This window comes from Equus przewalskii, chromosome 14 (assembly GCF_037783145.1).
Source record: "Equus przewalskii isolate Varuska chromosome 14, EquPr2, whole genome shotgun sequence".
NCBI lineage: Eukaryota > Metazoa > Chordata > Mammalia > Perissodactyla > Equidae > Equus > Equus przewalskii.
The window spans coordinates 55,521,766-55,545,816 of NC_091844.1; the positions used below are offsets into that span (position 1 = coordinate 55,521,766).

A 24,051-nucleotide genomic window follows, 5' to 3' on the forward strand; every position below is an offset into this window, starting at 1 on the left:
AATGTATGGAATCTTCAAACTAATTTTTCATAAAGAAAAATTTGTAGCAGCCAATTTATGGTTGTGGTTACAGAGGATCTGTGTCACTAAGGAACACGGGACAGATGGAGAAAGCAGGGAATGTAGTGTCCTGCTGAGTTCAAGGACTGCACGGAGCCAACCACAGGGAGGCAGCAGCAGGCAGTGGAGTCAGGTCAGGCAGGTAACCAGGATCATCAGGATTGTCCAACGTTAAACATTAGAGAAAGTGTAGATGTGAAATAAATTACAATGAAGCTATTCCCTTATTAAGTGGAAGCATAAATAAGCAGTAATTTCCTTTAACATTATGAGTTCATTACTACCAGAATGGTTGTATCCATAGCAGCAGCAGCGGTCAACTGATAAATGAGTTCTTCTGAATTGTCCTGTCTTCTGGTAATTGGAGAGTCATGGAAACTGGCAGTATAAATGAAGAAAGACTTAAGACACATTTAGAGAAACAAATGAAACATTTTGATTATTTTATTTTTTAATCTTCAAAATTTTCTGCCATGAGACAGGAATGCATGATAGAAATGGCTCAACATTCACATGAAACACTTGGATTCATTTTCATTCACAAGTTTTTCTAAAAACACCTACAATTTCATAATCCCACCCACTTCCAACAATTATCACAGATTTAATTGACTGTTAAACAGTAGTTGCCAGCAATAGAGCACTGGAACGCTTTCTGCATATTAGTAGTGTCTTTTGAAACTACCACCCAAGAGTATCACGATTATAAATCACTGTACACAGCAACCCCAAAGGTAACTGATGTCCCAAAATAAACTCCCTGCTTCTTAGGGAGAGCTGTATCCCTCACTTAAAGAAATGCTTTTTTTTTTCTCCTAGAACTACTTTTCATCTCATAGTATTTTTCTTGCAGGGAGTAGCACATGCTGACCTGATGATTTAACCACCGCTGCTAATAGGCAGATACATATGCCTGATGCTTACTGATGCTCTCTGCTAATTATGTACAGAACATACTGAAAAAAGATGGGTTGCTTGGAATCTCTCTCTCTTCTTTTGAAGAGAACTATTTTGAGGTTTTTTTTTTTTGAACAGTTGTAAACAAAAGGAAAGAGATATACATGGACATATATCTATACACATAGAGATTATACACTGAGTATTTTCAATGTGGCGCGTATCTTCTTATATAGAGATACACACAAACACAGAGTAAGGGTCTGCACTCACCTCTTCACACATACCCACACCCTTACATACAGCATGTGAATATAAACGTTGTGGGTGTCCTAGGGAGTTCACTGGAGTTTGTCTATTACCAAATGATGATGAAATACCTGATTTGTATTACTCCTGAGAAGATACTAGAAGGGAATGACAGTTCTGATGCACTCTGGAATGGCACAATCACGTAAACACTTGCATACTTAAGACTTCTGAACTCATCCAAAGTTTCTAAACATCTAACCAAAAAAAAGGATATCAAAACAATGCAGCAAGTTAAAAAATAAACCAGAAAGTTTTTTTTATAATCAAAGTATAAACAAATATATAGGAAATGCATATTTGTCAGTAATTATTTTTAAAGTAGGAAACGTACTTAAGAAAAACATAGTCATCTGATAAAACTTAAAAAAACAACTATCCAATGCATAATACATGCATTGCCCAAAATAGCAGAGGATAGCCACATTAGAATTGCAAGGCTTATAGCAACTCCACCAGAGAAAAATTACCATATATAGCAAGTCTATTAAGTATGCAATTTATAAAAAATTACTGTGACTGTTATTCACACTTCTGTAAAAAAGAATTTGCAATTTGCTGAGTATCTTATCCCTCAATAGAATTAATCCGTATAAAAATTACAACTAAACCACTGAATTTCAAGCACCAATTCAATCATTTAAACTAACTGTATTTATATTTCTCCTATTATTGAGGGAACAAATAATGATGAAGGCTAAGCTAAAATTAGCCAAGTAATTATTACAGTCTAGTTTTATAGGCATGCGGTCTTTTTCCTTCCATTCACTTGAATGCCAAACATTAGAAAATGTTTAGGCCAGTAAAGGAATCCTTGCAGGAATCCATTATTTCTGAGTATCAATGGTTTAATATACATTAAAAGCTCTTTAACAAACCACTGCTTTCTTAGTTCTAAGATAGAACAGATTTGCACACAAAAAATTACGGGACTGTTCCTCACCCTGACTTAGGAAAGGCAGCACCTAGACAGTAAACTAACAAGCACACCTGGACAGCTATCGGTAGTGTGAGAAACGGCACTGGTATTCAAGAAGGCAACACCATTGCTCATGGCAATACTGAAGTTTTTCTTAACTAAAAAATTTCCACTAGACATTTGGGATGGGAGGGTATCTCAGTAAGAGAGCTAGCTTTTTTTTTTTTTTTCTGATTTCTTTTTCTGCCTCAGGAAAAACAAAGTAGCACAGTCTGAGCCAGTAGATGAGTAACAGTGTTTGTGGTGCCTCTCGTTGTTCCTGAAGAAAATATGTTCAGATAACAAGGGGTTTATCGTAAATCTATACAACTGCCGCTTTTGTTCCAGTATTTACACCATACCACTTACACACACAGTAATTTCTGAGACATAATTAATGCTTCAGTCTTTTCCTACTATTAAGTTTGGTTAATTTTCAACACACACCAAACTGAACCTTTAGGCCAGCTGCATTTGAGACGGAAGATAAGACTACTGAAGAAAACAAATCATGTGGAAACCAAAATCTTGATCAATAGTCATTCTCCATCACTTCCCGGCCTGTTATCTGAACTCTATCACAAGATCACATGCAGTTGAAAGAGAAAAGATCGTCGCACTGAAGGCCTGGTGTTAGGATAGGGGTGCAGGATCTTGCTGGTCCTCGGTAACAGCAGCTTCACTCTGCTCCTCGCTTATCGCATTGGCTGGCTCTTCATAAACAGGCTCACCAAGGTCTTCGCTGCCCCCTTCACTCTGCTCCTCGCTGTGGTCCTCACTGGGCTCCACAGTCTGTTCCAGGCTATTCTCCAGAAGCGTGGGAGAATTGCTTATTCTACTTTCTTCTTCAGCTGTCTCATTTAAGGGCTGGGAAGGAGGCAGTGTGGGAGTCTCAGACGGCATGACACTTTCACGGGAAGAGATGGGGGCTTTGGTTAGAGTAGTATCTACTGCAATCTCATTCTGAGGCAAAGATAACTTTTCCACAAGTTTCCACTGGATGATGCTCATGTCTTTTCCACCAGTTGAAATCAGGTGACTGTCACTGTGAGTAAAACTCACATTGGTGACATGGCTGCTGTGGGCACTGTACTTGTGACTGGGAGCCTATATGAAATAAATCAGACAGGAAAATTACTCATTCTTTTCAGCAGTGCAGTGCATCAGCTTCTGAACAGGTAACTCGAATCAAAGCCACACGTCATCAGATCTGAGGAATAAAGTTAGCAGTAATTTCCTTTTAATACATAGCTATTTATATGGGAGAAACAAAACAGAATAATGGGACAACTATACTTTCAGAATTAATTTTTTTAAAAAGTAACAAAGTCTGTCTCTTCTGGATGTCAGGTTGGTATACTTGTCAGACTTTAGTAAGCATTCTACTGAGATGGTTAGGGGAGAATTTACTAGGTTGGCAGGATTATAGGTGATTTAGGAAACAGTTCCATGAGTTTTATAATGTTGATCATACATGTAACAAATAAAATATTTCAATGTTTAAGAGAAATTTAAAACTGCCAAAAATCAAAATGAAAAACAACTGGACAATAAATAAAAATGTAATAAAACATCACCAGCTGCCTTCTGTAACTGTCTTCTCCTTAACCTTAATGAGGAAGGAGAAGACAAGTAATGCCTGCCAGGACACGTACAGACGGCCCTCTTTTCCCTCAGTGCATCGCAGGATCCCGGAGAATAACTAGTAACCTCATAAATATTTTCTCGCCACTGACACAAAATTATCCCTAAACAAAAAGCCTGACAACAGTAGTCTGTATTAAATTGATTTTACCTTTGCTTTAGAGCAGGGATACTGAAACAGATGGACTTTGCAAAAGTCATCAGCAACAGCTATCACCTTTCTGTTGTGGGATCGCACCAGAGCATTGATATCTGTCCCATCGGATCCTTCCGGCCAGACACCTTTGATATGGACACACAGGGGTGCAGGAAAGTTAGCCTGAAGAACATCTCTGACGATCCATAGGTTTACTTGATTTTAGAATCTTAGTAATTTTCGTCTGTGTTCAAACTCTTAGTTGCGAACATTTCCCTTACAAATTTCTTAGTGGCTCAACACTTTATCCAAATGATGAAATTTTATCCAAAATCTAATAATAAAAGTAAATCAAAATAGCCTCAAAATGGAAAATTTAAAGATTCAAAGTACTCACTAGTAACCAGCAGGTGGTGCTAATAAATCATTTTAGTTTTAGCTTGACTCACCTCAACAATAAGCTCTTCAATTTTAAAGGTTCTGGTTGGAGGGGAAGTTCTCAGTCACTTGTACAGCAAGGTGCAGAAAGCAAGCCCTAGCACTAATTCTTCAAAGTGGACTCTAGGTAAGCTATGTAAAACTTATACTTTTTTTTTTACTGCCCCCTTTCAGGTAGGCACTTCAAAGAAAACCTTATAGAGATTGTTTCTTGATGGAAATGCATAGGCCATCCACTAATCTACCATGCTGTCCCACAGAATTTTCCTGGAACTATTATCTATGTCCAAAGATAAAACATAGCAAATTTAATTATTCTGAATCATTATGAGGTACTGGTGATCATGGTCAGTATAATTAGCAAAAACCTCTATTAGGCTAGACTACAATTATGGAATATATAAGGGTGGAGATGCTGATCTCCTATGGTTTAATACTACTGTAGAGAACAAATATGTTTTTGGTAAATTTGCTAAAACAAGCTGAAAGATTTCTTAATCGACATCTCTTAATAAATTCTGTTTCATTAAAATAACTAAGTTACAAGTACCTATAATGGATTTTTTTTCTTTTTTCTGAGGAAGATTGGCCCTGAGCTAACATCTGTGCCAATCTTCCTCTATTTTGTATTTGGGTCGCTGTCATAACATGGCCACCGATGAGTGGTGTAGGTCTGTGCCTGGGAACCAAACCTAGGCCACTGAAGCGGAGCACCCCAGGGCTGGCCCTGGATTATTTTTCTAATGCACATAGCATAAAGAAATGTTCGGGGGCTGGCCCCGTGGCCGAGTGGTTATAGTTCCGTGTGCTCCACTTCAGTGGCACAGGGTTTGTAGGTTTGGACCCCAAGTATGGACCTATTCCACTTATCAGCTATGCTGTGGAGGCATCCCACATACAAAGTAAAGGAAGACTGTCACAGATGTTAGCTCAGGGCTAATCTTCCTCAAGCAAAAAAAGGGGAGGATTGGCAACAGATGTTAGCTCAGGGTGAATCTTCTTCATAAAAAAGGAGAAGTGTTCAGATCTATGATCAGGCTGGAGTAGAGTCTTGACTTTCAGAAGGCAGAGATATATAAGGGAAGGGACTAATATTTTGGGTATTGCTTTAGGTATTCATGCTACATCCATATCCAGGATTGTAATCACAGTCATGTGCCGCATAATGATATTTTGGTCAACAGCGGACCACATATATATGATGGCGGTCCCATAAGGTTAGTACCATACAGCCTAGGTGTGTTGTAGGCTATACCATCTAGGTTTGGGTAAGCACACACTGTGATGTTTGCACGACAACATCGCCTAAAGATGCATTTCTTAGAATATATCCTGCTGTTAATCAATGCATGACTATACTGAGTATAACATCTCTTTCTAATTCCTTGCAGACAAGGCTGAATTATTTTAACTTTTCCATTTATCTTCTAACCTTTTTGGAAGGATACCTACAGACTGGGAAAGACAGAAAACTGTCACTGAGGACAGATTTCTAGATATGTCCAAAACATCAGATTAGGAATGATCGCCAAATTTTATCTTTAAATATAATGTCTACTAAAAATGCCTTTATATGTCAGCAAATGGTGCTGGGACAACTGGACACCCCCATGTAAAAGAACAACAACTACTGACAAGGATGTGGAGAAACTGAACTCTCGTACGCTGCTGGTGGGAATGTAAATGGTACAGCCACTTCGGAAAACAGTCTGGCAGTTCTTCAAAAGGTTAAACACAGAGTTACCATTTGACCCTGCAATTCCACTTCTAGGTATTTACCCAAGAGAAATGAAAACATGTCTACACAAAAACCTATGTGATTGTTCATAGCAGCATTATTTATAATAGTTGAAATGTGGAAATAACCCAAGTGTCCATCAACTGATGATAAACAAAATGTGGTATATCCATACAATGAAATATTATTCAGCCATAAATGAAGTACTGATACATTCTACAATATGGAATAACCATGAAAACACTATGCGAAAGGAAAGAAGCCAGTATCAATGGATCACATGTTGTATGATTCCATTTATATGAACTATCCAGAATAGGCAAATTGTTAGAGAAAGAAAGATTAGTGGTTGCTGGGGGGTGGCAGAAGGGACGGGTGGGGCATGACTGCTAATAGGCAGAGCGTTTCTTTTTTGGGGTGATGAAAATGTTCTAATTCTAAAGTTAGTGACGACGACTGCACAACTCTCTGAATATGCTAAAACCTCTGTATTGTACACTGTATTATTATTTTAATTTATTCATATTTTTTGTTGTTGTTGAGGAAGATTGTCCCTGAGCTAACATCTATACCAATCTTCCTCTATTTTGTATGTGGGACACCACCACAGCACGGCTTGATGAGTGGTGTGTAGGTCAGCGCCTGGGATATGAACCCAGAAACCCCAGGCCACCAAAGCAGAGTGTGCGAACTTAACCACTATGCCACTGGGCCGGCCCCTGAATTGTACACTTTCAATAGGTGAATTATATGGTATGTAAATAATATCTCAATAAAGCTATTTTTAAAATGCCTTTATAAATTTAAAAGCTTCAGTTTTCACTTGGAGAAAAAAATAGTAAGGCAATAAGTACTATTATGTAAATTCCTTTCCTTTTAATTGTCTTTCATATTATTGGGAACCAAAAGTCTTCTGGATTCTGCAAAGAGTAAACCTCATATTGGTTCAATACTAATACACTGAATTTCTCTGAATCTGGTATTAATATTGATAACACTAAAGAACACATGTAGACTATTTTTCATTTAGAAATTTAAGCAAGTAAATATTATATATCAAAATCCCACAAACTGCCTTTTCTCATCAGGTGCCATGTTCTTACCAAAGACTTGAAAGCCTAGTACACAGGTGTATGTCGTCCAATCGATGTCCTTACAATCCGATCGATTCCTAATTAGTTTGCAGCCACTTGGAATGTCCCCTTTAAATTTAGAAACAGGAAGTATAATCATAGTGCTTGTGTACAAATGCATTTGAAAGTGCATCTTGATTCAAACTAGCCACGTTTACTTGTATTTATAATCCATACACTGAAAAACATTAAGACACATTTAAAAGGGAAAAGAAAATGTTTACTTTAACAGGGTTTATAGAACTACAAACTGTTTCCCACTGAAGTTGTTCTTTTCTTTAAAAAGCATAAATGCCCATCCATTATACTCCTTCCTGCCTCCAGGAAAAGTTGTTAAATACAAAACATTCAGAGCAGCATCAATCTCCCTGAGTAATTTCTTACGACACATGTCTACACATTAAAATTAATTCATTACTTTCTTGGAGTAGTGAACCACATTTAAGATTCTCACTCCTTAGCTCACAGTAACAGACGCTTTGTCAGGTTAGAGGGGCCAGAATGCATTCTCTGCACAATTCAAATTCCACGCAGCCTGTGCATTTGCGCCCTGACAGACATATCTCAGCCATACATGATCATTCATACTTACAGTACAATATCTCATAGTCTCCCGAGTTAGACATTATATACTTGTTGTCTGGGGACCAGTCAAGGTGTGTGATATAGCTGGAATGTCCCTAGGAAATAACAGATCAACTATTAGAAAGCTTTTAGAGTTTTGAGTGATAAACAGTTTAATAGTTAGCCAAAAGTGTTTTCCGAGTAGCCATTCACCTGGAATTCCTCAAGTACAGAGAGCAGTAACACAGCCTCTAGAGCTGAACAGGGCTCACAGCAGGGCTTTAGTTCTTTTTTACCTATCTTGTTGGAATTCAATGATGCAGGTATGTGAAGATGCCAGTGATACATGAAGAGTTCTGACAGAACTTTGCAACTAAAGAGATCTCACCACAGTGGAAACATTAAGCTGGCCTCTCCACCTAGATACCAACAACAAGCACCTACTGCCTGTGCAGACTTCCAAGAAAGACTGTCTCTTAAACTTGTACCTTAAAGGACACTGCAGTGGATACAACTCAGGCCTTATTTCAAGTCACAGTGTCCCTATTAGAGTGACTTCATTTGTTGAGAATGAAGTATTGGTTCCAGGTTGTGTACAAAGAGTACAGTTTTCCTGGGCTGCTTCCTGAGTATCCATGGTACACCCTGGAGACTGAGGAATACGGCATATATACATAGCCACATGAGGTTTCCTGGGAAAACTCCTATTTCCAGAGAATATTCTGGGGGAAAAGTCACCCAACACTGCACTCCTTCACAACAGCTGGACCCAATACAATGATCTGATTCCTTAAAACATTCCTTAAACAGGAAGACAGTAATCTTGTTCTGCTTAAATTTTACTAACATTGGGAATTAAAACAAAAAAGCTATTAAATGCTGTATTTCGTTGGCTTAACATGTAAGCATTTGATGAGTTCCAATAAACTATAAATAGATAAATCACACAGGTCTTATGGTTTACCAAAGTTGACAGAAATTCAAAATCACTTTTATCTCCTACAGTCTGGGGTAAAACACATTTCATTTCTATTGTACTTTTTGAATGACTAGTTTTCTGCTCACATGGTTTTATTTTTTGAGTCAGAGTACCTTAAGCATAGTTTTTAATGATTGACACAGAGTATTCTAATGATTCCAGTACCCTTCTGAAGTCTAACATGTCCTAAAACCTCTCTGGAGCTACGATCTCCACCACAGTGTTGCAGCAAATACACATAATTATATATTTAAATAAATTTAAATTATATGAAATTGAGAAATGTGAAGCTTCCTGAAATCACCAGAGATTAGGTGTATATTGGAAAACAGATCGGGAATCACTTGCTAGACACACAGGAAACCTACCAATTTAACAAAAACTCAATTTTCAATGCCAGAAAGATGCATGTGTTTCTTGGATATTTTCTGAATATGGCAGGAGGATGGCATTCACAGTTCCTTTTCACAGTGCACATGGGTCTGATGCCTGGCCCTGGCATTTGGAGAGGCCACACTTCTAAGACAAGAAAACTGCTGCTACATGAATGATTTAACCAGATTAATCATGGCAAAGTCCTCCAAGAAGTACTCATCCTAATGCAGAAGTTCTTACAAATCTTATCTGAATCTTTGTGAAAGTCTTTATTAGCACTACTTAGAAGAGCATCAGAAGCACTGTGTGTATGCATAATATTCATGTAACTCACATGTGTGGTGAACACAGAACATATTTAGAAGGTAAATCAATATAAAATATTCTCAAAAAGGATTCGAGTAGGAAAAGTCCCTAAATTTAGAAAAGACCTTGGGGAAGTTATCAATTCATATTGGAAAGCAAAGAAAATATTTTTTCCTTAGTATGGATTCCAATAAATAAGCAAAGAAAAGATTAAATGCAATTGTTAAGGGTCTATAATGTTACCCTCCCAGACACCATCTCAGAGTGTCCTTGCCACCCCCGCCCCGCCCAGGCCATGGAAGGTACACACACAGCCTGGGGGGAAAATACCCTCAAATATCACCCCAAGGGCACAGACACAATTGGGAGCAAAATCTAGCCTACTTCCTTGAAAAGAAACAGGAAGGTATTCTACGCTGGCACTTTCATTACTTCCATTAAGTAGCTGAATGGTGTAACACAACAATCACAAGTGACAGAGCCCATGACTACTATTCTGGAAAAATCAGAAAGAGTTTAGCTAAATCTTTGTCAGTTAAGTTACATGGAGGCTTGTCATCGATCTACATCAGTAGTTTGCAACCCTGGCTGTACATTAAAATTACCTGGGGAGTTTTTTAAAAAGTAACAAGTACCTAACTGTTTTCCTAAGTAGGTATTCAGGTGTCCCTTCACCATCTAGAGCAGTGCTGTCCAATGGAACTTTCTGCAGTGATGAAAATATGCTCTGCCCAGTCCAGTGCAGCAGCAACTGGACATGTGTGGCTTCCGAGTACTCGAGGTATGGATAGTGCTCCCAGGAACTGAATTGTATTTAATTTCATAAACAGAAAGTTGTGGTTAGCAGCTGCGATGCTGGATAACACAGGTACAGTCCATTTTTTCTCCACTGGTTTGAAATACCTTTTATTATCTAGTACATTTCCATATAAACAGAGATCTATTTCTGAACTCTCTTCTCTGTTCCATTAGTCTATCTGCCTATTTATTCTCAGCCAACTATGATAGTTTTGTGGTATGTGGAAAATTTCGGATGAACTTTAGAACCATTTTATCAAGCTCGTAAATATGTTGAAAATGTAAGACTGCATCAAATTTAGAGAATAATTTGCAGAGAAAAGATAATTTTATCAAGTCTTTTCATCTAGAAACACATTATATCTCTATTTTTTCACTTCTTCGTTTGTCTTCAGCTGTGTTTCATATAGCTTCCTGTGCTTTTCTGGCTAGGTTTATTCTCAAAGCATCTATAGCTTCTGTTGCTACTGCAAATAGGATTTTTTCCTCCATCACATTTTTGATGTGTTTTGTTGGTTTGAGGGAAAGCTGATCTTTAGAGTGTAGACTGTTACTTGCCTGTCCAATCCACATTCTCCCCTAGTGCCCAGCTAAAACACTGTGCTTCCCAACCTCTTTTGTAGCTAGGGGTGCCAGAAGTTACTGAGTGGGGCTTCCAGGAAAACTTTAAGAGAACCGACTTAGGAGGAAGAGTGTCGTCTTTCCCCTTGCTCTGATCCTGTCTTCCTGGAACTAGGGTGTGATGACTGGAGTTGCAGCAGCATCTTATTGAGGATGATGGAGTAGAAAGAAAGAAGGATCCTAAGTCCCTGATGACTTCTTTTAAATGAGAACATATCCCTCATTTGTTTAAGTCACCAGATAATGCAATATAATTCCTGTTACAGTAAGATTGAATCCTACTGCCGTATTGAAATACTGCATTAGTTTCATGGCTTATTTTCTTGGAGATTTCTAGGTAGGCAGTTTGAAAGTCTTTTCCACTTCTCTTTTTGATATATATTTTCAATTACCAAAATCCTGGCAAAAGGAACCCTTAATTTCTACCAGCACTTCTTGCCTATTCTAACAGACTTGTAATGCTTTTTAGTACATCACTGCAACTTCAATATAGTATATCTCCTGGGCTAAGATCTTTTGAATAGCAGTGTTAACAGGTACACAGGAATTTGAGTCTAACAGAAAGCCACTATGTTGGCAATCAGATGCAGAATAAAATAATCTTAATCCCACTGCAAGTAGAATAGAAACTTTAGGTCAATCAGAACACAAACTCTTTCAAAGAAAATATACAACTGTGCATAATTTAAAAACTGTTTTTGAACTTTTTCACAGATTCATGTTAAATGCTGAAAAACACCCCCAGGTATAATGCAGGGCTCATCTTGTTACTGACAATAATGTTGCTGCTCCTGCTCATAACACCTAACACTTACTGAGTACCTTCTCTGAATAGGGCATTTGTTTAGGTGCTTTACATACATTATCAACTCCAAATCTCAGAGCTACCTTAATGCGGATGCCCACTTAGTAAGTGAAGAAGTTTAGGAGGTAGAGAGAGGTTAAGTAGCTTTTCACATAACAAAGAATTGGTGGAGCTGGAGTTCAAACTCAGGTCAGATGATTCTGGACCAAGTTAAGCACAGCATTTAAATCACAACTATCTTTTACTCATTTCTGTAACACTGAAGATGAGTAGAAAGTAATTCAAAAGTAGCATTTTAAGAAAAGGAATCTATAAGTAATCAAGAACCTTTTTGGTACATTTTCAAAATAGCACAGGAAAAGCTGAGGTAAAGAAACACTGTACTGGAGCTGGCCCCATGTGGAGTGGTTAAGTTTGGCACTCCCCACTTTGGTAGCCCAGTGTTCATGGGTTTGGATCCTCGGCACAGACCTACACCACTCGTCAGCCATGCTGAGGGGGCAACCTACATATAAAATAGAGAAAGACTGGCAAAGATGCTAGCTCAGGTCTTTCAAGCAAAAAAAGAGGAAGACTGGTAGTGAATGTAAGGGCAAATCTTCTTCACTGAAAAAAAGAAACATTGTACTGAAAGCAAGAAAACTACATAAAACCTTGCAACACTCAGGCATCTCTGAGAAGGCAACCAGGAGTCTTCAAAATCTTTTTAACTATAAAATCCTTCTGTCATATTAAATTTTACTTGAGAAGCCCCGTATATAAAGCAAATAAAACCAGATCTATACCAGCACAGCCCCACCCCTAAATCCTAGGGCTGTGCAGGAGACAAGTTAGAGAGAGCTTCTGAATCTAAAGCCTTCTTATAAACTTTTCTATAGCAGCAGTAACAAAACCAAACTGCTTACACACTGAAGATATGATACAATTATGAACCCATGAATCCTAAAGGTCAGTCAGACCACTTTTTCTAATATTTACTAAACACTAAGAAGATGGAAGTTCTCATGAGAAGTAGCAGAAAGAAAAAAGGTCGTTCTAAATTACATGATCTAATTAAGAGGCACAAAATGCCACAGATCAGGTCAAGCAGCCTTGGAGCGTGTGCTGGAGGGGGATTTGGAGAGCCCTATGCTGGCAGGAAGATAGTATGTTCCCAGGGGCAAACATGGGAAGCGAGGGGGCAGAGACAGGCCACAGAAGAGGAAATGAAAGGCTGCCAAGGATAGACAGTATAAGGGGCAACTCCACGCTACTTCTCTTCCCCTCGGCGCCTCAGCCGGCCCAGAGAGGTCACACTCATAAAGAGCAAATTTATTTCTTGTGCAATCACCGGGATTCCTTCAAAGAGATGGGCCAGGACCAGCCATGTGTTGTAAATAAACTTGAGATTTGTTTGTGAGGAGGTATCATTTGCCACATAAGAGCAAATACAAAAGCAGCTTCAGCAGAAAATATGTTCACTCACTCTTCTTAATATAGATCTTCGAGGCAGGCACATGTGAGCACTAATCTATAAGAAGCAGATACTGAGCAGTGCTCTATCATCTTATTATTACTGCTTTCATAGATAATGAGATTTACGTCTTTCTGTGGAATTCGTGATTGTCATATTGCTATTTTAAAAGGAATTTCTTAATGGCTATATTCTAGTAATATAATGAGTGATTAGTCTAAAATACAGGCAGACATACCAAGCTAGTTAATGTCCATGAGAAAAAAGGCTTCTTGCTGGTAGACTGGGCTATCTGCAGAAATAAGATGCAAATGAAGCATCTTACTCTCCCTTCTGTACTATTCCAAAATTAAGAAACTCCTTTAAAAGTTGGAATGTACTTATTTGATACTGTGCCTGTTTTTGCTTTGTTTCTAATCTGCCAAAAACTGCACAGCATTAGAACTAAATGCAAGGATTTGAAATGGAAGAGAAAAGGGAAGTGACAGGGTATGTGGAAAAAGATTATGCCAAAAGTGCTCTGAGCCAGGCTCTTCTAGCATGTTCTGAGGTTTTCCAGGGTTCTAAGGACTAAAGAGAGAGACATCAAAGTTTTAACTCAGTCTTTATCACCTTTGGAGACTATCTGGTTTATCCACATACTTACACTGTAAGGAAGTGTACTGAGACTGGCTCGATCGGAGGAGTTAGAACATAAAACAAAGGATCATGATAAATGATGGTTGCTATGGTTGCTTCACTTTTCTCATTCATCAAATGAGGAAGTTGACCGGATAGATAATGCTCTCTTCTGCCCTTTATATGCTAAACATTTTATGATTCTAAATGAGATCAGACTTAATATTTTTAAAGAACACCTAGAAAAGGGGAGATACGATGAATCTCCAAATATATAGTTTATGCTAAGCTGTTTTTTTTTTAAAGATTCACACCTGAGTTAACATCTGTTGCCAATCATTATCTTGTTTTTTTCCTTCTTCTTCTCCCCAAAGCCCCCAGTACATGGTTGTATATTCTAGTTGTAGGTCCTCCCAGTTGTGCTATGTGGGATGCCGCCTCAGCATGCCTTGATGAGCGGTGCCATGTCCGCACCGAGGATCCGAACTGGTGAAAACCTGGGCCACCGAAGTAGAGTGCGCGAACTTAACCACTCAGCCACAGGGTCAGCCTCTATGCTAAGTTTTTTTAAACACTGAAATTTTAAGTGGATAAGGATAAACTTCAGGAAGATGAAGAAAGATATCTGGCATCAGTAGAAAATGGAAATAAGTTTTAGTGACTGGAAGAGCAAGTTTTGTGTGTTTATGGAAACTACAGTAGATGTCCCCCACGAAAACTTTAGAATTAACATAAAGTAGATCAAAGCAGAAAAAGGGAAAGAAGTAAGAGTCATAAAAGCTCCAAGGCCAGCAAGTCTAGAGTACAACCTGACTGCATGTAGGAATCTGTCCAAAGAGTTATTCAGATGGAAGTGCAGGTAGGGTGGTCAGCAAGAAAAAGGAGTCAAAAGGCAAATGTGGGTAGTAATGACCTGATGTCTAGGGTAGAGAACCTGAACCAAGACCAGTTCCAGCGGCAGCTACCGCCCTACTGTGGATGTAGGCACCAAGCTTGCTCACCTTCAGATTATACTCTGGTTTCACATGCACTTTTTTGCCTAAAGGGAAGTACTGGCTGGAGGATGCTCAAGTCCTGTTCCTTGGCATTTGTATACCTTACTTTAAATGAATAAACTGGTATACGCTGATTGTGAGCTGGTTTCCTGAGGCTTGCTTGTAGAGAGAAAAATTGGTTGGCCAGAGGAAACTAGGATTCAGTCCCTTACCAGTTACAGCTCTTGTTGTAAAGTGATATTTTATAAACCAGCTTCAGAGAACTTGGATGATGTAAGTCTATCTAAAATGGATCTTGTCCTGTTTCTTAGCTTATAAGACTGAGAGTAAGGCTTTGGCCCGTAACCACCTCATCACGCACACCAATTAGGGACTCATGCATCAGCCAGCTGCCTTCTACCAAGAAGTGCCCCTTTGTGTCCCTGGGTACCAGTCATCTCCTTAATGGGCATTTCCACATAAAGTGATGCCATGAAAAGGGACAGGCTCTAACTTCATGGTTACAATATATTACAGGGACATTTCTTAAAGTTCTAAGCCCAGTATGCTTTTGTAGCTACAGTGTCAATTAAATGTTGTCTAGTAACAGGAAAATATGGGAAATAAAACAGAAAAGAGCATTTGTATTTGAAACTCTTGAGAGTAGTTCCAGTTTCCACATTTTAACAAAGACCTACTCTTCACAAAAATCCTATAGAATAGGAGCTATTATAATCTTCAATTTTAAGATAATAAAATTAAGACTCAGAGGAGTTAATTAACTTTCCTAAAATTGCAAACTAGTAAGTGGCATAGCCAGCATTAGCCCAGTTTTTTCCATCCTATATCACAGCAGAAAACAGACAAAAGCAGTTACATGAGACTATAAGACCAGGTGGTAGAAGCAGACAGCAAGGAGAAGTGACAGCTGGAAGCAAAACACAAAACAGAAGGTAATTAGAAAAGGAGAGTAGTTGAGCCTTTCATTATAGACTCATATAGTACTAGAAACTTTAACAGTTCCTAAGGTTATCTCAAAATAATACTTTCAAATGCTCTAAAGATAAAGCTGCCTAATTAAAGATGGCCAAGTCTCACGCAATTGATAAACTTGCCATTTCTCAACACTTCCAAGGTCATTCTCGTTATCTAACGTCGCACATTGCCGTTTCCTTTCTGGCTCAGTTGTACTGTAAGAGCAGAGTACAATAATATATATGTTGAAAAATCTGAGGCATTATCGTACCCTGGAAAGTTTGCTCTACTAAGAGTTAGGAGAACAGGGTTCAGGTCCTGGATCTGCCACTATGGCACAATGCGACCAAGGACAAGTCTTTTATCTTCTCTGAAACTCAGTCTCTTCATCCGTAAAACAAAGACTGACCTAAGTAAGTGTTACAATGATGCCTGTAAAATTTTATTATTCTACAAGATTAAATTATATTTGGTATACTCTGTTTATTAAGATACGGACTTTTAAAAAAAATTGAGGTAAAAAATAAGAAAAATTTGGTGCCTGGGAGGATAATAAACTTAAGTAATCTGAAAATTCCTTTCAGTGAAACATTTCATTTGATCATGTTGTACGATGAGGCACTATTATACTATTCCATGTCACAAATACTAAGATGACAAATCGATTAAAAGATGGATTTAAATAAATTAATGGATAATGATAAATAATTTTTGTCAAGGTGAACAGAAACATTTTGGACAAATTCTAAAACTTTGAGGTTGCTAGTACACCAGTTTTATGGGCTCGCTTTAGCATATGGTACAAAATATGTCCAAAAAGGGGCAAATAAACAAGTCTTTTCTTTGAATAGTAAATGGTCTGGGTTTTGCTTATGTATATGCTTCTAAAAACTAATTCTTTTATTTATTCCCCTAAAACTATTTTGTGATAAAGACTGTTAAAGGATCTGTGCCACCAATTCTCTAAGTGATCTGCTAGTCCCACATTAATTTCCTAACATACACCTCCAGCTACCTCATTTTCTACAAAAATCACATTTAACAAACACTAAGTACTTATTGTGTGCCAAGCACTATCCCAAGCATTTCATATGCATTAACTTGTTTTAATCCAGTGAAGTAGAAACTACAATTATCCTCATTTTACAGAAGAGAAAACTGAAGTAGAAGGTTTAAGTAACTTGCCCAAGGTCACACTAGCCCGTTAAGTGGTGAAACAAGAATTAAAATCCAGGTAATCCTCCCCTATGTCTGTGCCCCTAACCACTGTGCTACACTGCCTGCCTTTCTTGTCATGTCCTCAGCTTGAATGTGCACTTTTCGAGGACAAGGAACAAATCTTACATATATTCCCGGTGCCTACAACGTTTCTCTAGTTGGCAGAGCACCTGCCATAAGGTAAGCACTCAGCATGCCTACAGAACTGAACTGAATCTTCATCTTACACTGATAACCTAATCAATCAGAAATGGGCAACAAATTTAAGGAATTATGCTTCTGTTAATTCTCTTAATGCAGACAAAACTCCATATAAGTTATTTTATTTTTAGTGGTAGAGAGATGACACAGGAAACTGCAGAGTGTCAGGGATGGGCAGGATCATGGGACACTGAGATTAAAAGTGAAATACCCTTTCCTTTCTGCCTCTCTCCATCTTCAAGAAGTGTTATTTCCTAAGAGTTTCCTATGGAAATATCTTCAAGTTAAGAAACTGCCTTAAAACTGGTCAGAGGGAGACAAACATTAACTCCCATCAAAAGGAGAAACCTTTCTAGAGTACACAAGGAACTACAACATTCTGCTGTCAGGTAATCTTAGTTTCCAAAGAGAGAGATTAAAGTTTAAAACAGCTAAGGAGAGACAACAATGGATACATCAATGGAAATATTTAACTCTCTTTTTAACAGAAGTAACATTTTCCAACAATTTTACAACTTAACCTATTTTACTTCACTACTTACAGTGCACTTTCCATATCTGCTATATTTTCTTCCATTTTCTGAGACTACATAGAGGTAAATAAAGTTGTCATGAGATCCTACAGCCAGGAGGGTGCCATCTAGAATGAAACAGGAAAAAGTGTTGACTAGAGAAATATATTAATAGATTTATTTATTGTTATTTTATTGGACTTATACCAAATGATATTTTACAAATATTGTTAAATCTCATCAATTTAACTGTTATTTGGTGTTTAATGAATGAATCTTTCCATTACTAAGCACACTTGAAAAACAAGTGGTCCTCTGCTCCAGCACACAATCCTTTCTTGGATTCTAATAGGGGCCTTGGACTCTCCCCTCACTCTAGCCTCATCTCCTAGTTAGCTACAAACTGGCCCCAGGGAGGTTAACCTACTTTTATGGGTCTAAGTACACAGTATTCATACAACAAGCAGAGTGCACAATTGCTCATTTCAGCTGAGCACATATGATCTCTCCAGCTATAGGGCGGTTCTCTTGGGAAGGGACCATCTCTCTTCTTTTATGGTCTCCTCCATTGTACTTACCACGTAACAGATGGTCAATAAAGTCTACTAACTTGATCTTTGGATTTTAATTGCTACATTTGCAGTAGTTTTTTGTTACTATAGCACAAAAAAAAGCCAAACTGAAACAGAAAGCCTTTTCTGCTCCAAGGTAACTCTTGCCAGGCTTATAGCTTGAAACAAATACTTTTCCTTCCTTGTACAACTCAGAGAATAGTATTGTGTGCTTCCTTTGAAACAACTTAGAAGCAATCAAAAAGATCCTTTGGATCCCACACTAATCCAACAACTAGTGAAATATATTTTCGAATATAAGCAAATATCACTCACACTAACTCCAGGGAAGAATGACGTGAATCAAAACCATATTAATAATGGAAAAAGGGAATTGGAATCTTAGGAAACTTAACACTGTGAATAAAATACAAAGAATTATTCAAACAAGGCTAAACAAATTTATCAAATTCTTATAATGAGTTGCTAAGTATTTTATCTAATTAACAAACCAGCCATTACTGTGTAACCAGTAACAACATAACTAACTTTTTAAAAACTTGAAGGGCCTATAAAACTTGTGTCTTTTGAATATTACTATAATTTTATATTCTCTCATATACAAAGAAAAGGTTGCTAAATAGCTGTAACATTCAACCTAATACCTATTCAAAATTCTAAGTATGTGTAGTTCCAAAAAAATGGGATTTGATTGCACTGTATTCTGCTTTCAATTGCAAATGCAGTTGTAACAGTTTGTTTTAAATTTATGTTTGCTTGATGATTTAGAATGTTGTTTAACTTTAGCGGATCTTTTGCGGTTTCCTGCAGCAGAATTTAATCTGATGTTGGGGGAATCATATTCAATATTTAACAACGCTAGAGCGTAGAGAAAAAAGTAGTCAGCTTTACTGGAAGTGAAAAGACACAATTACAGAGAAATACTGGGAATGTCAGGATCGGGGGTAAATCTGCCTACCTACTGAGTAGCGCATCACAGAGAGCTGTTCGTTCCCGTCTGTGTGGATAGAAACTAGATCTCTGGTTTCTGCATCCAGAACAAACCACCTGTTAAGTAAAAATCAAAATCTTCTTTAGATATTTTTAGCATTTATAGAAAAAAAAAGATTGCTTTTTCTCTTTAATTTTAAGAAATTTTAATAATTCTCTTAAGCATGACATGTTCCTTTCTTCTAATGAACGATGAATTCATTTTGCAAAATGTTGCTAGATAGAATATAAATATACTTATATGGGCCAAGGCATGTTCTCATTTCACTTTAGGTATTCACTGAATGCCAACTGTGTCTCTTTGCTAGGCACTGTCTAAACAGAAAATAAGATGACAGGATCAGTGTTCTTGAAGATTACACTAGAGCTGAGGAAAAAGAAATGAGCCCACTGAAACAAAGAACAATTGAGGGCCAATCTCAGTGATGGTAACTATGTATAATAGAGGAACTCAGAAGGAAAATGAATGATGACGGAGAGAGAAAAACCTCTAGAGAGGATGCAGGTTATGGGTTCAACTGAACAGTGAGGAAAATAAGTACAAGGAGTTCAGGCAGGAGGAGTGACTGTTGAACAGCTATGGAAGTGTTGAGAAGCATGAATAGTATGAAGGCGGAAGGGAAAGGCAAGGGGCCATTCATTTGGTGTGATTTCAAGGGAACTAGCAGGCAGCATTCTGCCTCTCCAATACCTCCAACACTCCCACAGGGAAGCTCTGAATTCTTTGAAAGACAGTTTTTCATTCACATTTATAGGAAAAGTCAAAATGTAAAAGCCTACTGAGAGGTAAAACAATGACTTAAATCCAACTACATAATAAATTATCAGACCTCTTTCTAAGAGCATTTTGAAGGAAGGGATGGTCCTTCAGAAGAGCATGGTGAGATGTGGTGTACAAAGCAAAGACTGGGAACTAAGGCCAGACGACTAAAGGCTGAGTAAGTGAGAGGAGGGCAGGTCAGAGACAGCATGCATAGCTGGTTGGAGGAGTTCAGACTTAAGCAGTGCCTGGCTCAGATCAGGCACTAAATAAATATTTGTAGAATGAATAAGTGAACAAATATAAATTAAGTCTTGAACATTACAAAATTAAGTCTTGAACCTTACAAAAGCAAAGTTTACTTAGCAAGAATTACTTACTAGTAGTGCAGTATTCAGGAAGAAATGGTTAGGGTGGGGGGAGGGAATGGGACAAGACTAGGAAAAAAAACACACTGTCTTAATCTCATGTAACTGAATCAGACAACAAGAGCAGCAAGTTTTGTTTTTAATTATTCATATGGGAAAACTTTCACTACTAAAATAAGCCAATAACAGGAACCATAATGACAGTTCCTTTTAATTATGAAGCATTATAACTAATATCTGGAAAGAGACCATTTCCCCTTCAGATTAAAAGAAATATTATTTAGGAGAGAGGAAAGGGCTTGAAAGAATTTTTTTAAAAAAAGAATGTTTAGTGATGTTGCTTAATATGCATTAATGTATTCAAAGTAGAAGATGAAAGACTAAAAGATCCCAACTCTTTACCTATCACTGGAATCCCTCTCTAATTAAACATGTTCATAAATGAATTTTAGTAACTTGTGAGCTATGGGTTGAAACTTCTGGGTGGTTAACCTAATTAATAAATTCTGTCTTCTACTCAGGTAAGAGAAATAGTTTCTATTTGTGAATACTTGAGTTTAAAGGTCAATCAGCAAGAAACTGGCACTCTGAAGCCCTATGCTGCATGTTTACTGATAATTTCCACTTCAAAAGGTACATAAGAAACATACTTTATTGCAAGTGGACAGTACCCATAGACCACTGGTTTCTTCTAAGAATGTGATTCATTAATCAATTTTCATGGCTACCACTGTGAAACTTCTCTAAGCCAAGAAATGCCAAAGCTGATGCCAAGTGAAGTGCCTTTTCAGAGTAAGGGAACTAAATATTCCAACTCAGGCTGAACAGACACACCTAAAGAACAATGAGATACAGTGCCACTCTGTAGGTATAAAGTTTTAAGTTTTTAATGAGTTCATGGAAGCTTTACTATACTTTCTTAGGCATTTGAAAATTATCAATTTTCATTTTGGAGAAGCCCTGATACTGTTTTAAGACTGTTTTCCAAGTGTATTTAATCTTCCCAGGAAAATCGCAAACAATTTTATCTTTTGGAAACTCCCTTAAAAAGTAATAAAAAATCCAGAACGTCTGTTAGTATAACATGTAGAAATCTAAAACTGAGTCATTTACTGGTTAGAGATGGTAGCAATCAAAAAAGGAAAAAAAAAAAAAAAAAAACCCTGCCTACTTTTTCTATTTAATTACTTATCAGAGAATAATTCTACTTTTGGTAATTTTTAGTAATAATTAAATAACTCTGTTATTAAAAGCATACGATTTCCTTATGGACCCCAGCAATAATTTTAAAGCTCCCATCCTTTTCATTGCATGAATTATGTTCTACGTTCAGTAAACACTTTGGGCTCAGGACCTGTGTCCCTAACAAAGGTATGGAGAGAACAACAAATCCTCTAGCAGAGGGAATTTTCTAGAAATAAGTTTTCCGTGTGTTGAACTGTATTCTTATTCCAGGCTTAGAGTAAATACATTAGAACTAAGTTTCTGCTTTGAGGTAATCTGGAACCATTATGGGGCTCTATAGACCTAAAGGACCTAATTAATGGATCTTCCTAAATGTAATTGCTCAGTATCAGAGACGGGAAATCTCTGGCCATATATTTAAAATAATCTGACTTGTAAGTCAAGTACTAAAACATAGTACCCTCTATCTTGATGACTTTTTCAAAAGACACTATGTTGATTTCTTTAGTAGCAAAAAAGAATTGTAAGATTTTAGAGCTGGAAAGTACCATACTTCTAACTCCCTAAATGAATATATATCTGTTTATGAGTTAAAATATATTCATCATAATATAAAGTGTGCACTCTGGGTGGCAGGTTTGTAACTGCCCTCCACCCCTTCCTTCTTTATGATCTTCTAACTTATAAGAATAAGAATGTGGCTTTTACAATCAGAAAAAGGTAAAGCCAAAAACACGAGGAAGAAAAGCCTAATTCTACCCTCTCATTTTACAAATAAGAACAGTGAAATCCTATGATGTCAAAACACCTGACCAGTCATCAACCAACTAGTTAGTGGCAGAACCAGGACAGAGCTTCTGACCCTTGTGCTTTTCACTGTATCACCCCAGGGGAGGGCGTGATCCCATGGAGAGTGCTCTTTAAGATACACTTGCATTTAGGGATTCAGAGAAGAAAAGAGTCAGCAAAGGAGGCAGAATAGGAGTTTATAATCTAACTGGGGAGACAGAATGAGTTCATAAAGTAGTAAATAGTTCAAAGTAATGTGAATTATACAAGTAATAAGGATTATGAAGTTTCAGAGCAGCGAGTGATCACTGAGGATGTGGGTGGTCTAGGATTTCATCACATCAAATATGGCAAGGATAGGTGGGACATAAATAGGTGTAAAGTAGTTGATAAGAAATTACAAAAAGGGCTTGGGTGTATATAAAGGACAACAACTTGACCAGTCTGGCTGGAGAAGTGAGGGAAATATTTTTAATGGGCTTTAAAGGCCAGGCTAAACAAGTTTGGATTCCACTGTTTAGGAACGTTCTAGTCCAGTTGGCTCATATTTGCTACATTTGCTCAATCCATTCCTCCTGGCTGATATGAGCTCCCAACTCTTCACTGCCTCTTCAAGATCCAAGAACTCCTTCAAGGCAGGACCAATTTCACCTCCTCTGTGAAGCATTCCCTGACCACTCAGGGTCATAGTAATTTCTCCGTTGATCTCCAAGAATTACTGCCTGTTTATTCAAGTAATACTAAACTACCAATATGATATGTTCTTTATCTTTTTACGTGTTATCTAATTAGGTTATAATCTACTTCGAGTAGGGACCATGTCTCATATTTCTTTGTGCCACTCACTGCATCTAGTACAGTGCTTTACAAGTTGTAGGAGCTCAATAAACATTTGAAGAGTAACTCAGAACTGGAGTTATAACAAGGCAGAACTCAGGCAGATTCACGCTGATGGAGTTCAAAGACACTTTGCACCCTGGGAAATGAGCTCTGAGTACCCACGGGCCAAGTTAAGTAACACCAAATCACACAGGGAGAAAGCTATTCTTTTCTAATTAGAACTTTTCTCTTTTAATTATGGAAAGAAGTAAGTCTGAGCTTGTGGTAATATGTCTTTGACATCTCCCTTTTGAGCAGAAAGAGCATTTCTTATGCTCAGAACCTTTACAGTCAACACTACCTGGCTAGAATTTGGTGAGAGTACTTTAGCTACATGGCTGGCTTGCCAAGGTTACAGTCACTATCAAAACTTATGAGTTGAGCCAGATCACTTAAGTCTCTCCAGGTCTAGTGTTCTGTGTTTCCATGTCAAAAACTAAGTTAAATTCTTTACCTACTCACTCACCAGGCTCATTTTCCCAGCTTGCTTCCTTGTCAAAGCTGTCACTATCACTGTAGACCAGAAACTCTGGGGTCTTCTTTGAAGTTAGCTCTCTCAGTCTGCCCACTCTCTTTTCATCCCTATATGTTATATCTAGTATGTTCTATATCCTGACTCAATTCTATGGATTTTTCTTTGAAACAATTTCCAGTTTTAACCTATGCTTTTTACTCTCCCTATCATCACTTCAAGTCTACCGATTTCTCTAATTCTGGGTGTGTCACCTCCATTTACCAGCCTATAAAATTAGTGTGGCAAAAACTCCTTCCTTAAATACTGTATGTTGGTTTGAAC

The 24,051-nt window shown here is 37.7% G+C and overlaps 1 protein-coding gene and 1 long non-coding RNA gene across 15 annotated transcripts in view; one reads left to right on the top strand and one right to left on the bottom strand.

The window, feature by feature from the left end:
- Nucleotides 1-472: 472 nt before the first annotated feature.
- EML4 (EMAP like 4) overlaps nucleotides 473-24,051 on the bottom strand; it is a 157,677-nt gene continuing 134,098 nt past the window's right edge. For 13 of the 14 annotated variants that reach the window (XM_070573992.1, XM_070573991.1, XM_070573990.1 and 10 more), the window contains 6 exons: nucleotides 19,243-19,331; nucleotides 17,743-17,840; nucleotides 7,906-7,993; nucleotides 7,284-7,382; nucleotides 4,020-4,150; nucleotides 473-3,331 (listed from right to left, as the gene is read on the bottom strand). In XM_070573992.1, coding sequence (XP_070430093.1) covers nucleotides 2,858-3,331; nucleotides 4,020-4,150; nucleotides 7,284-7,382; nucleotides 7,906-7,993; nucleotides 17,743-17,840; nucleotides 19,243-19,331 — 979 coding nt within the window. In that variant the 3' untranslated portion in view covers nucleotides 473-2,857. The remainder of the gene's footprint in view (nucleotides 3,332-4,019; nucleotides 4,151-7,283; nucleotides 7,383-7,905; nucleotides 7,994-17,742; nucleotides 17,841-19,242; nucleotides 19,332-24,051) is intronic. The other variant, XM_070573995.1, reaches the window with a different exon arrangement.
- On the top strand, nucleotides 4,454-6,989 carry LOC103557608 (uncharacterized). The gene is made up of 2 exons (XR_546519.2): nucleotides 4,454-4,569; nucleotides 5,834-6,989. It is a non-coding gene; the product is annotated as an uncharacterized lncRNA (long non-coding RNA).